Raw genomic sequence first — 14,175 nt, 5'->3', positions numbered from 1 at the left:
GGTGGCGCAGTGGTTGAGAGTCCGCCTGCCGATGCAGCGGACACGGGTTCGTGCCCCGGTCCGGGAAGATCCCACATGCCGCGGAGCGGCTGGGCCCGTGAGCCATGGCTGCTGAGCCTGCGCGTCCGGAGCCTGTGCTCCACAACGGGAGAGGCCACAGCAGTGAGAGGTCCATGTACCGCAAAAAAAAAAAAAAAAAGCAGTCCCAGGTAAAACTAAGTACCAAATATGCATGGAAGCACTGGGCCAAGGGAGAGGACTAGAGCCACCCACTAAGTGGCAGCAAGTACAATCTTCTACACCCTTTTTCTTCGCCTACAACTTATATAAAAACTTGTCAGGGGTTGCTGAAGGATACAAGCTTGCAATCTGAAGTCATGACCTATTCAAAATGACAGAATTATACAGTCCCCAGTGTTTTTAAGAATCTCCCTTTTCCCTGTCTTAACCCTGCCAGGCTGCATATATTCTCACTTAGCAATAGTTCTTAATTTGTTTCATTTTCCCACTAAAAATGAAACAAAAACAAATTTTGCTCTCTGCCGGTTCCCTCCCTAATACCACGTCCCTGGTTTCCTCCACCACCCAATACTCGGAGTCTTTAAGGAAACAGAGTTCTGCGAATAGCAAAGCAGCAACTCTTTTTATCCAACTTTCCATTTAATTCTAACAATCTACCCCTGTCTGTCTTTGGAAACCAGAAGAATTCTGCTTTTCTTTCCTAATTTTTATAAGAGTCAGCCTCACTTTTCGGTTAGTATAGAGACTGCTCTCAAGTTGATGCCCTCCTACCTCCTCTGGCAGTTCTTCTGAACTCTGTGGTTCATGGTGAAGTCTCGTGTCCCTTCATTTCTAGGCTTCATATTTCACTTATTACACTCTTTCCAGTTGAGCTCTAGGTTTTAGTGAAATGTTAGCTGCCATCTAGGTCACTCTCAAATTCTTAGCACTCCCTGTTGCAGGCGTATATGGAGTTTAAAAAACCCCAAACCCAAACCACACAAACAAAAACTCAGACATTTTCCTTCTGAAACTTGCATGTATAAGAAAAAACTGATACAGTAATGAAAGCAACACCACCTTGAGGCCAAAATGACTTATGTTCAAATCCAGGCTTTATCATTTATTAACTTATAATGAGGAACAGTCATTTGTTGATAGGAAAAATCATTTCTACTTCCCGGGGTTGTTGGGAGGATTAAAGATCTTGATGGAAATAACCCGCCATAGTGCCTGGCACAAAGCAGCAGCTCAGACGTGAATAATCAGAAGCAGACGTGATTAATGCTCTACTTCCTCCAAATATGATTCTTACACAACTTTATAGATGATGTTTCTGATCTAATCATTAAAATTGGTCTATTAGTATACAAATAGAAGTCTCTGCATATCTAGCTTTCGTTTGACCATTTTTCGTAATCCCAAGCTACAAATAATGCCTGACTTGAAGGTTTCCTGAGAGAAACGCAGTTCTCTTCCATAGCTTAATCCAGGAAATTTTAGACGGGTAACCCCTTGTGAAGGGTGCTGATGCTAAGTAGCCCCTCAGTTCATGGCTGGTCTCCTGAATCTCCACACAGCCAGTGTGCATTACCTGAATTAACTCATTAAACATGCTTCACCACGCTGCAGGAGCATGAGAGGTCAAATATACCCAACTGTGGCTTCCTTGGGAAATTCACACGGCTGTCACAAGAACCGAATCTTGTATGAGAAAGCTCTCTGAAAACTGGAAGCTGAAAGTGAAAGCGCTCTGTAAAGTAATAGAAGAATATTTATTTCAACATTTCTGGAGAAAGATGGTTCCTAAGACCCACTCAGACATTCCATAAGGGATTATTTTGAAACCTAATTCATTTCATAAAGAACACACTTTCACATTTTTCCCTATCAATAATACCATTAAAAATATCATGGTTTTTGATTTGGTATATATCATTCTTTAAGCAGATTTTTTTTTTGTTTTTGCAGTGCCTACTATGAGCCAGACACTCTTCAAGGTACTGGGATAGAGCAATGAAGAAACTAGATAAAGTTTCTGCTCTCATGAAGCTTACATTCTAGAAAGGAGCCAGACCATAAATAAATACATAATGTATGAAATGGGGAGGGGCAAAGTGCTAAAGTTCAGCGAATGACGGATACCGGGGGGAGGGGCTATTTCCAGTGCGGTGGTCAGGGAGATAGAGCCCTGAACGAACTGTGTGAGGGAGCATCACGAGACAGGTGACAGCAAGTGCAAAGGCCCCAAGGTGGGAGTGTGCTTAGAGTGTTGGGAGACCAATACGGACGTCCATGTGATTAGAATGGACAGAGAGAAAGTGGTGGAAGACAGGACTGGATCCAGTAGATCCTAAAGGCTAGGTAAGGACTTTGAATTCTATTCTGAGTAGATATGAGAAGCCACTGGAAAACTTCAAGTTATTCTTGTTTCAAAAGGATAACTTCTGAAGACATGTTGAGAATACACTTAAGAGAGTCAAGAGTGCAAGCAGAGAAACGAGTTAGAAGGACACTACGATGGTCCAACCAAGAGAGGAGCACGGTGGTAGCTGCCAAGCAAAGAAGAGTGGTCAGATTCTACATGTACCTGGAAGGCAGAGTTCACAGGATTTAGGAACAAGCTGGATGCAAGATACAAGGGAGCAAAGGAAACTGTAATTGACTATTCCTTCCTTGCCTGCTTCCAGATTCCAAATTTATTCTGCCAGCTGTTACTGCCCCCTTCCCTCCCCCAACTTACACTTAATCATCTAAATTTCCTCAAACACCATTACGGAAGTACAGAGTCTCCAGCACCTGTCTACCTGTCGCGGGTACAAGTGCTAAGGTGCAGAGAATGACAGGGAGTCAGAGATGCTCTGCGAAGTAGGAAGTTCAAGGAGTCAGAGAAGCAAACGCAGGGAGAAAGTAGGTATGCAAACAGTGGGGAGACAATGTTCCAAGAGAGGTGACAGCAACTGCAAAATACAGAACGTTTTCTCTTGTATCAAAACTGCAATCAGAGCTAAACACGCATAGTGATTTGGAATAGGAGGTTAGAGCTACAACGAAAGATATAATTCAATAGGAATTCTGGCAGATATAATTAGGATTAACTTTCATTATTCAAACGGATGACAATTTGGTACACAAACAAATATAGGCACAATCCTATTCCTATTCTTTTGACTTTCTTCTACCCACCTGAAGAGGTCTCCGAATTTACTTCTGAGGTGGCTACATGACACATAGAGATCGTAGAGGTAGGCTAAGATGCATCTTTCTGGGGAAGAACATTCTGAGGGGTTCACCACATGCTTTACCACACCACACAATCTGAGGAGAAAAATATATGAAGAAATGAGACACTTGGCTAATATACGTGGTAGCACTTGGATCTTTTAGAGTGAGAATGTGTCCATGGATTACTTAAGTAAGAAAAAAGATACCAGATCGTCATTATACCAAGTAAATAACTGCATAAAACCAGTTTTCTATTACGATACTGAAACACTAAGTAAGTTTTTTAAAACTTCACAAATGCCATTAACATTCATTAACAAATGAAAGAAATTCCTCCGTGCAGAAGATATGCAGGGAGGAATCCACCAATAAAGCTGCTGTGACTAGGACACAAAAGTTGTAGGAGAGACTCCCTCGTCAGTAAGAAGACTGACAAATTCTGCAAATTTGCAAAGGGCCCCATGTCCACTATGTAAGAGGACAATTTCTTCATATCAGTAAGTCTGGGAAATCTATTTTCAAGACCACGAGCTGGTTCTGGCATGAACTTGAAGAACTCATGGTTTGAGGGCACAATCTCCTTGTTTTTCCAAACTAGAAACACATTTATTTTAGTTTATCTTAATAAGAATTTAAGACCCCTTCTTTTTAGTGACATTCTCCATAAGACTTGTGGTTCAGAAATACCACTACTACTCCAATTCCCCAGATCAGAAAGATGGCCTTTTGGGCCACAATTCATACAGAACAGAAGTTCATACCACACAGAAGTAAACACTAGTGGTTCATCCACCTATCTATGAGTCTGATTCCACTGTCATCTTGCATTCTGTTACGGGGCTCGGTACTACTACAACAGTGTCACAGACGACTCAGATTATTAAAGCTGAAAAGGGCTTTAGAAATCATCTGATTCACCTTCCTCATTTCACAAAGAGGGCTCTGAGCCTCAGAAAGGTGATGTATCTTGCCCACAAGGCAAAGAGCTACTTCACAGCAGATCCAAAAGGAGAACTTAGGTCTCCAGAACCCCAGTGTGGAGCCCTCTCCACTGTTTAGGGGACGGAAGGGAGCCTAGCACGTCAAGACTGAGAAGGACACTGGAGTCACAAACATCAGAGGTGGGACCTAGGAAACTATGCAAAGAAATAGCCATGTAGCATCCCAAGCCCTGTGAACCGACATCAGCAGAGGTAGGCAACAGATAAAGGCTGTCAATTATAGCAAAACTGTCCCACAGTTAAGGAGAAAAGTAGATGATTCAATCAGTTGTTACCTATATAAACCAAAAAATTCCAGGTATACTCTGAAAAGCAAAGAACTATTTTGTGATTAAAGTAAACAAACATTTATTGAAAGTTTGCTAGGCATTTACCGTATCACAGTAAATATTGAGTGTTTGTTTCCTCAATAATTTTTTCACTTACTCGAGGTAAGAAAAACATTTTACATTGAGATCCAATATGTTTATTCATATAAGTGCAAAAAAAAAAAAAGAAAAAGAAGCCCAAATAATACTTTTGGGGAAAATAGTTATCCTTACTCTACATGATAAAGAACAAATATAATAAACTGAATATCAAATATGATTTTATGAACATTTAATAGAACACAAATTTTAAATGTCAAAATAAATGATAATGAAATAAATTCCAAAATAACAAACAAACGAACAAAAATACTTGTGAAAACCTATTATATTCATTTTGTGACCAACTAGAGATGGTTCCATACACGGTTTCAAAAAGTATGGTATAAATCAAACAGCATGAATGAGCTCCTAGTTAGAAAGACTTTTAGCAATCTGGGAGATTTATTAGCTATCTGATGTTGGGTACATCGCTTCACCCACCACTCCACTTAACAGGCCTGAGTTTCCGTTTCTTGACTTATAAAACGGTACTAATCATTCAACCCTACAGGGTAGTGGAGGGCTATAAAATAGTCCTATATTTCCTGGATTCTAAGATGGTCATTTCCTTACATTTAAAAATATCAGGGATGTTTCAGATGTCACTTAGTAATAATCTAAGTGTATATTATCTGTGGCTGTGCTCTCATATGAAGAGAAAGCTTATGGTCCACAAAAGCTAAAATATTTACTATCTGGCTCTATACAGAAAAAAGTTTGCTACCTTCTGATTTCAGAGAAAAAAATTGAAGAAAGAACCAAGAACAGGAGAGACAAGGTAGAAGGAAAGATTAGGAAAGTATTAAATGAGGTGCCTTCAAGTGATAAGATAATCTTTGTTAGGTGAGGAAGAGTGTAAATAGAGAAGAGGCACAGAAATAATAAACTTAAATCAAGCTCAACGTTAGCAAAAGTTTAAGGGCATAAAAGCTACTTAAGGCTAAAAGCTGAAGTCAAGAATGTATTTCTCTACGGCCCAGCAATCCCACTACTGGGCACATACCCTGAGAAAACCATAATTCAAAAAGAGACATGTACCACAATGTTCATTGAAGCTCTATTTACAAGAGCCAGGACATGGAAGCAACCTAAGTGTCCATCGACAGATGAATGGATAAAGAAGATGTGGCACATATATACAATGGAATATTACTCAGCCATAAAAAGAAACGAAACTGAGTTATTTGTAGTGAGGTGGATGGACCAAGAGTCTGTTATACAGAGTGAAGTAAGTCAGAAAGAGAAAAACAAATACCGTATGCTAACACATATATGTGGAATCTAAAAAAAAAAAAAAAGGTTCTGATGAACCTAGGGGCAGGACAGGAATAAAGATGCAGACGTAGAGAACGGACTAGAGGACACAGGGAGGGGGAAGGGTAAGCTGGGACAAAGTGAGAGAGTGGATGGACATATATACACTACCAAATGTAAAACAGATAGCTAGTGGGAAGCAGCTGCATAGTAAAGGGAGATCAGCTCGGTGCTTTGGGACCACCTAGAGGGGTGGGATAGGGAGGGTGAGAGGGAGATGCAAGAGGGAGGGGATATGTGGATACATGTATACATACAGCTGATTCACTTTGTTATACAGCAGAAACTAACTCAACACTGTAAAGCAATTATACTCCAATAAAGATGTTAAAAAAATTGTTTTTTAATAAAAAAAAGAAGAATGTATTTCTCCCCCAAGATTACAAAGTAAAAATGTTTCATCTTAGGAACTGCAGTTAAAGAAAAGCACATATAATTAAGAGACAGCCTCTTTTACAAACTGAATGTAACAATAATTGGATTTAATTTGGTTATGGTTATTGATTTACATGTTTATTACAGAAACATCTTTGAGACCATAAAGAATATTATAAAAAAATATTCAAATTAAAAAAAATAAATCTATGTGTGTAGAATTAACGTGGCAGCTCTTCCTCTTCTCCTAAAAAGCTGCTGTTAAATGGATGACACTCTAGAATAGAGTACATGTTGATTACATGTGCTAGATTACCAAAAAAAGGCACTGTGAACCCCGTGTTTCTTTTGAGCCCAGGAGGGTTGCCTTTCTTTCAAGTATATAATAAAGCTCTGGAGAAAGGAGTCTGCAGTGGACAAAAAGGAGCTCAGAACAGGTTTTCTGACAGCTCATTATAGTTCTCTGATGCCAGCAGCCTCGGCCTCATTTAATGGGGGTGATGTAATTACTTCGCCCAACTTCCCTAACAGTAGTAGAGAAAACCTTAGCCTACAATTCACACAAACCGAAAAAAGACTAAGAATCAAAAGTCATTTATTCTAGATTAACCCTTGTCAAAAATTTCCTTTAATTTATAAAAGAAATAAAATTGAAAAGGTAAATCTATAAGATGATGTATGTGCAAAGCTTATTTGGATTCTCCAAACAGAAACTGAAATGACAAGAGCGAAGAAGCAGTCACTTATTCACCATCCATAATAAGCCAGGATGCTGGGTAGCAGAAATGACAGCAACTAGGGGGAGCGAAGTAGCCACCAGGCAGGCAGGTGGACTTTTCATGCTTTTATCTCCTTTCCGATAAACATTTCCTGGCACAAGCATTCCTTAACTGTGTTATACCTTTCTATGAAACAAACAGTACTATTTTTGTCTTAAAACCACTATCATATTTCATCACAAATTACACATTCTAGGGTATACCAACCCTTCAAACACCTGGGCCGTCTGATCGGGATTCAGGATCAGACAACTGTGGTATCTCCTGAGAACGGCCACGATGCAGACACACAGTCCCGTTGTGTAACTTCCTGCCAGGCTGGAGGATTTCAGGAGCAGTTCGGCTTCCACAACACTCAGTTCATTCAGGAGCTACAACGGGAGAAAAGATCGAAGAAAAATGTAGCTGCCAAAACAAATAGGAAAGACGTTTATTTTTACAAACCACGGATATATTGAGTCATTCTAAAACTACTTGATCTCCTTCCTTGTCCTGCCCCAGGAACATGCACATATACAACCACAGTCTCAGCACCCCAATGAATTAACTGGTTTTTATTTTTAATACTTTATCAAATGATAGAGCTTTCCTTCTGTCTGGGCATCACGGTGCATGCAATCGAGAGGTACCCAATACTGAAACAGTTATCAAAATTTTATGGTGGTCCAAAGTTCTGGACTGGATAATTTCAGAGAAGAACATCCCCACCTCTGACGTTTTTTTCCACTTTCCCCTCCTTTTCAATAAATGGAAGTTATTTATCATCACTTTCTTATTATTAACAAAGCTAACACCTCCAATAGAATAAGTAAAAGAAACCAAGTTTTATGTCTGCTCACTAGTGAAATAACAAATGAACTCAAGTATGTGTATAAGAAACATAGTGGAACAAATTAATAATGTTGCATATTTTTTGCCCTTCCCTAAAATATACTCTACTATAAATAGCAAACAAACTTTCACCTTTCCCTAAGCAAAAAACAAAAGACAAACAAGAAATACCCTCAAAGCTCTCACATTTTAAAGTGACTATTACTATATTTTAGCACAAATTATAACTATTTAGTTGAAAATTATGAACACAGATGCAATGAAAATGCTAGTTGAAAATGCTAGTTGAGTACTGTTGACTCAGAATGTTCCAACTATTCAAAAATGCACTGGGTGGCTCATTTTAAACTGTACAATGCCTAGTAGGTTTGCCTTCTGCAAAAAGAGAGAAGCAGGATCCCTTTGACACCTGTATTGCAAAGTCAATGAGGCCATTGATATTCAGCGCTGGCTCCATGAGATCAAAGATGAGCTGAATATGGTGAGCCAGTGGGAGATGGTACGATGTTCCTGATGCAAAGCTTGTGATTTGTTCCAGCACATTGTTAGAGATCTGTGGGAAGAAAAAAAAAAAAAAAAAGTGAAAGTAATCGTAAGACCAACAGTCCAAATAACTTTTATTTATTAAATTACTTCAATTTTTTAGGTAAGAAACGTGAATTTATACGTGATTCTACTTAGAAGTCGAAACATACTTCTACAGAAAACAAAACCACGTACAAATGCAATAATATCCTTAAAACAACTAAAATTTGAAGAAATAAGCTGAGTTGTCATTCAGATCTACACCCAACTCTCCTAAAGGCAGAACAACAATAAATGCTAATTAATTTCCAGATGACATCTATTTGACTATCAATGGATTTGTAAAACAAAATAGATTTGGTTTCTTCTCAATGGCATAGTAATTTTTCTTCAGTCATCAACAGATTTCTCCCTTATCGATAGCAATGTAGCACTAAAATGTAATAATATAAGTACTGCATTATAGATTATTTTATATAGTGTTGATTATTATCATACGGTAAAAATATCTCCATGATAAAAATTAATTCCTCTGAGGAAGGCAACCTGACACTTAAAACTGAACTGCTTGATAGTTTAAGACGCTTCCAAATATGTTTAAAAAATGGATTTATAAAACAAGTAAAGCCAAAAACATACATTGCATGAAAAAGATTTTTAAGGAAATATCCCAAATGCGTAATAAAACAGCTTTAATGGCTACCTGAGATGTCACTTGATGTTGGTCAAAATATGAAAGGAGTTGAAGTTTTGTGAACACAGTCTCCAGTGTTGGAAATGCCTCCTGTTTGCTCTTCCTGGCTTTCTGTCCTTCATCTCCAACTAAATAAACACAGAGTAGGTACATTATTTTCCATTTAATGGAAGCTCTTGACTTTAATGGATACTTTTTATTGAAGTATAACATACGAATGGAAAATTGTACAAACTTACTGAATTTCTACAAAGTAAATTTATGTAATGAAACTCAAATCACAAAATCACGTACCAGAACTCCAGAAGCCCCCTCAGGTTCCCTCCAGTCACTTCTCCCTCCTCAGAGAACCAAGATCCTGACCTCTAATGGCTTGGATTAGTATTGCTCACTTTGGAACTTTATACAAATGGAATCATATGATACGTACTTTTTACATCTGGCATCTTTCACTCAAAATTATGCTTCTGAGATTGATTCATACTGTTGAGGTAATTTTTTTTTTTTCTAAAAATTAACAGTTCTCGGGACTTCCCTGGTGGCACAGTGGTTAAGAATCCGCCTGCCAATGCAGGGGACGCAGGTTCGATCCCTGGTCCAGGAAGATCCCACATGCCACAGAGCAACTAAGCCCGTGCGCCACAACTACTGAGCTCAAAGAGTAGCCCCACTCGGCGCAACTAGAGAAAGCCCACGCACAGCAACGAAGACCCAACGCAGCCATACATACATACATACGATTACAAAAAAAACCAAAAAACAATTCTCATTTATGTACTATACCTAAACTTTTGGCTATTAATGAGAAGTCCCTCTATAAACGTTTCTTACCCACTGACTTTTAAAATACGATATCAACAATGAATGGGGGGGAAAAAAATCACCGAGGCTCACATTGATATAATAGGAAAAACTTCACTGGCATTTTCTTAGGAGATTCCCAAACAGTTTAGTACGTAAAAAAGGAAATTTACACAATTCCTAACTTTTTTAGGGGTAGAAAAGAATGAAATCTCTCCACCTTAATGGCAAAGTGCTACCTTTATCAATTCAGTATAAAGAAGTTTGAAGAAAATATCAATAAGAAATACTATAAACATTGCTTATTCCAGAGGGACTCTTGCCCTTAACAGCTCTAAGGATAAGATCCGGAAATAATTAGGTCCCATTTTAAAATATTTTTTTAATATATGTACTTACAAACACAAATCTAAAAACAAAAAGGAAATGTTGGATTATACGATCTCCACGAAAGATCATTTCCAACACTATGGTTCTAAGCAGTCAAAGGCTACTGAGGAAAAAGCCCTCTTACTCACATCATCTTATTTGGGAAAGTTTAATTGGGGAGACAGAGCTCACTTTACTGATTTTTCTATTAAAGATTCAAGAAGGATTTCACTAAACTCAAAAGGCTTTGCTAATGGCAAATGTAATGGATTTAGAAAATAACAAGAAAGGAGACTTCTCTTTCAACAATAAGCAATCGTGGTTTATAGATAGGCAAAAGACAAGCAAAAGACCCAGGCTGTTGTTTCCTAAAACAAACAAACTTAGAATTAAAAGGTGCTGAGTAACATAAGGTACAAGATTGTGTGTCACTTTTGTCAAATATCACCAAATGTAACGCAAATAATAAGAAAGGAGTTCACGAAACCTACTTGTCTTTCAACATCTATTCTCAAAGGTACAAGTGGCATTTTGCCTTCAATACAGCTGTTTGCATGTCATGAGCATGTGTAAAATATCCAAGTTTTGAATTTTTCATTTACTCACATCATTAGTCCAAGGCTGAAAACTTACACCAATAGTTTTGGGTACCACGAGCTTTGGAAGTGAAGTTAATATATTTATTCAGTCCTTCCTGGGACCAAAACCAAGTCTGTTACCAAGAAAAGTAACAGACTGGAGGACGTGGACCCAGCACGAGAACTCACAAATTTTTTGGTTTGTCTATATTAATAGGCTCTGTTTACTTACACATAGCTAACTTCTCAAGACCTCTTATAAAAAAAGATGCAATTGACTCTTGGCAATTTACATTCACTTTGAGAGGAAAATTTAAGAAATTAGTGGTGGTTCTCAAAGGAATATTTTAATGACATTGACATAGATAACAGTATAGTCATAATTCATAGATTTTCATCTGTTTTATGTTAATTTGCTTTCATAATATATATTATTGCTCTCTTGTTGCTTAATTTTGATTTTCCTTTTTTTTCTTTAAATCTCTAATCCTGGAAGTTCTGACTTGTATTGGTATGGTAAAACTTCATTAATGTTTTGAAAATTTACACCCAAAGGTGACTAGTCAATGTAAATGTAAAATGAGATTTGAACGTGTTCAACTGGAAATGTTATTTCAGCTTTAGATTATAAATCTCCCCCAGCCCCCAGGCAAGGTCCGGTTGATCTGAGAGCACTCCTAATGAGTTCCTCAAAATCATGTTTTTATGTGTAGCCAGAAATCAAATACATGCTAAGACAACTTCTGTTGTCCTGCCTCACCAGCCTCTTTATCAGAAGGCAGCTCACTACATCCCAAATTAACAAACATATTTCTGGTTGAGGAGTTTTATCTAAAACGTAGGAAAGACAAAAATCCCCACTGAAGATGACCCTCTCCTCAGGGGTGTATCCAGTACTGTACCGGATATCTCAAAAATTAGCGTGGAGCAACAATGATTTTCTCCTGGTGAGTTCACAAGCCAGAACTGCCTATTTAAGAGACTGGTACAAAGATAGGACAGACAATAGTCTAGCATTTTTAAAAAACTTTATAAAGGAAGGAAGTAGACTCAGCAGAAAAGGATACCATGTTGCTTCCTTCCCCATCCCACCCCTCTCAGCGTCCCCAAACCAAATATTCCACAGGACCTGAAAAGACTCTCTAAAAGTAATTTAGGTAAAAGCCCATATTACTGAACCTTCTAAAGGACACAGTGTCCATCCCATTCCCAAATACACAAAAAGTAGCTTCAAATATACTTTGCTAGCTAGCTGCAGGGCTTTGGGATTCAGCCCATTTCCTCTTTTCTCTAACAGAGAAAACAGCAAAACAACAGATCAACAGTTTTTTTAGAGCAGTTCTTCACCCCTCCCCAATCTCAATAATGACAACAGTGTTTCATTTCCCTTCCACAACCTCATGGCGCCTGTGTAGCACTAACTCTTTAAGAGGCCACAGAAGTGAGTTAGGGAATGTGATGCAAATGACACGAAGGTAGCCTTCCCACTGTGTTCTAAGACATCAGACACCCAAAACACACATTCAGACTAAAAACACTTCGCCCTGCCCTCGTACCTTGTTTCTGCACCTGCACCCTTACTGATGGAGAGGAAAGAGAGATATTTGCAATAGTTATATCTGTCCTTTTCTGTGGGAAAGATCTAGTGTGGGCAAGCTCTAGTAACTCATCCAGGTAGAGTCCTAAAGACTGGATCCCCTGTGGAGAGGTTCGTAAAACAGTATTTATTTTGTACTGGACAAGAAAGCAGGGCTCCTAGAGGTGGCTTATGCCCTGTGTAGGAAGCGTGCTGTTCGCACAGGGAAAATCCAAACTTTTTTTCCCCATTATATTATTTAAGTAACAGAGAGATAAATACCAGTGGTGGTAGCGGAGTATACATAATGATAGCATACTTTAAATCGTATGACTGTCTAATAAAAGAAACAAACTTTGAAGAGTAATTAGGCAAATGTGAGGTGGATAATTACAAAGTTCCAATTATGTTATATGGTGACATAATACAAAGGCATGACTTCACTGTAAGAGCTATGTAAAAAGCTTGGTGACAGAGCATCCCAAGTAAAGGCATTATGGAGCAAAGACCCAGTTTTCTTTCTACTTGCAATCGTCTGGAGACGTGGGTAGCCTCCCCTACCTACTGCAATTATTCTTCTGAATAATGTAAGGAAAGATCGGCCACTGCTATGCCAAGATTTTTAATCATCATGTAAATATGAGTACCCAGAGCCAACCAGGAGCTTGAAAAGGGATGCAACTGGGGGAATGGACCTCTTCCGGCCTAAGGGTTTTCCAACTCATTCTTCAATACTTTCTGTATGACTGCTGTGGAGAATTTGGGAAATACGAAAAGAAGAGGAGCAAATGAAATCACCTCTATCCATCTATAGAAGGTGCTATTTTCATGCAAGCGTTACTATAAATGGGACCAAGGCCTTAAACTTTCAATGTGCTTATTCATATTTCAACATGACAGTCATTCGGGGGAGGAAACCCTCTGCTGACAGTGCCGTGTACGACTGTGATAAAGACCGTGCTGAGGGGAAGACAAACGACAGCACAATGGGGGCAAACGCATTAGGGCTCTTTACCCCCGGTCTCTGTGGTGCTCTTCTTATTTAGGATTTTCAAAATATCTTTGGTAATTTTCTTCAACTGATGCCTCGCTTCTTCACGCTCTTTGCCCACTCCATAAAGAAGGATTGTGCGCTGGTTATACTCATGACTTGAAGATTCATCCTGAAAAACAGAAAATGCATTCTGAAACCCCTGTTTAAAGGATGGGGTTCACGGACATGATATGCGCTGACCACAGCAGCTCCATGCTGGCTCGTGCGGTGGTGGCATCCCGCCCACCTTTCAATTCACGTCAACCTCCACTGGCAACACCCTTGTTTTTCCAGTTTGGAACTTGCTAAAGTAAAAAAAAAAAAAAGTGTCAACTGACCTGAAGTCTTAATAGAAGCAGTTGATGTGGGCGTACCTTACAGAGTAAGTTTTGACTCTTGATTGTTTAAAATTTAACATGGTATTAATTTCACATCCTATTACATACTATCTAGTTAAATTATTTCCTTATGGAAAATGTTATTTCTTAGCAAGCTCAGTTTTCTGCATGCATTAAACATCATTAAACATTTTATATTTAGAAAAAAGAGGATCCTCAAGTACTTTTATTTTAAAAAAAAGTTTCATTTACTTCCAATATGACTGTGTAAGACACATGTGTATTTCTTTCCAAATGGAAAACGACAGACAGCATGGGTCTCATTA

At 38.5% G+C, this 14,175-nt stretch overlaps 2 protein-coding genes across 4 annotated transcripts in view; one reads left to right on the top strand and one right to left on the bottom strand.

Moving 5' to 3' along the window:
• Positions 1–14,175, bottom strand: part of MED12L (mediator complex subunit 12L) — a 313,136-nt gene that overhangs the window by 61,102 nt on the left and 237,859 nt on the right. Inside the window, exons 16-20 of the mRNA XM_024769070.1 lie at positions 13,494–13,641; positions 9,164–9,282; positions 8,345–8,488; positions 7,312–7,475; positions 3,187–3,318 (exon numbers count right to left, since the gene is read on the bottom strand). Coding sequence (XP_024624838.1) covers positions 3,187–3,318; positions 7,312–7,475; positions 8,345–8,488; positions 9,164–9,282; positions 13,494–13,641 — 707 coding nt within the window. The remainder of the gene's footprint in view (positions 1–3,186; positions 3,319–7,311; positions 7,476–8,344; positions 8,489–9,163; positions 9,283–13,493; positions 13,642–14,175) is intronic.
• Positions 1–14,175, top strand: part of P2RY12 (purinergic receptor P2Y12) — a 45,455-nt gene that overhangs the window by 20,248 nt on the left and 11,032 nt on the right. For 2 of the 3 annotated variants that reach the window (XM_024769076.1, XM_024769077.1), the window contains exon 1: positions 13,639–13,893. The exons of the other annotated variant lie outside the window; for it this stretch is intronic. The gene's annotated coding sequence lies outside the window, so the exon portion shown is untranslated. Of the gene's footprint in view, positions 1–13,638; positions 13,894–14,175 lie in introns of those variants that run through there. 3 annotated transcript variants of the gene reach the window in all.

The sequence above is a fragment of the Neophocaena asiaeorientalis genome, unplaced genomic scaffold (assembly GCF_003031525.2).
Source record: "Neophocaena asiaeorientalis asiaeorientalis breed wild unplaced genomic scaffold, Neophocaena_asiaeorientalis_V1.1 scaffold118, whole genome shotgun sequence".
NCBI classification, from domain to species: Eukaryota; Metazoa; Chordata; class Mammalia; order Artiodactyla; family Phocoenidae; genus Neophocaena; species Neophocaena asiaeorientalis.
Note: the sequence above shows the minus strand (reverse complement) of the source record. Positions and strands in the feature narration are given on the sequence as shown.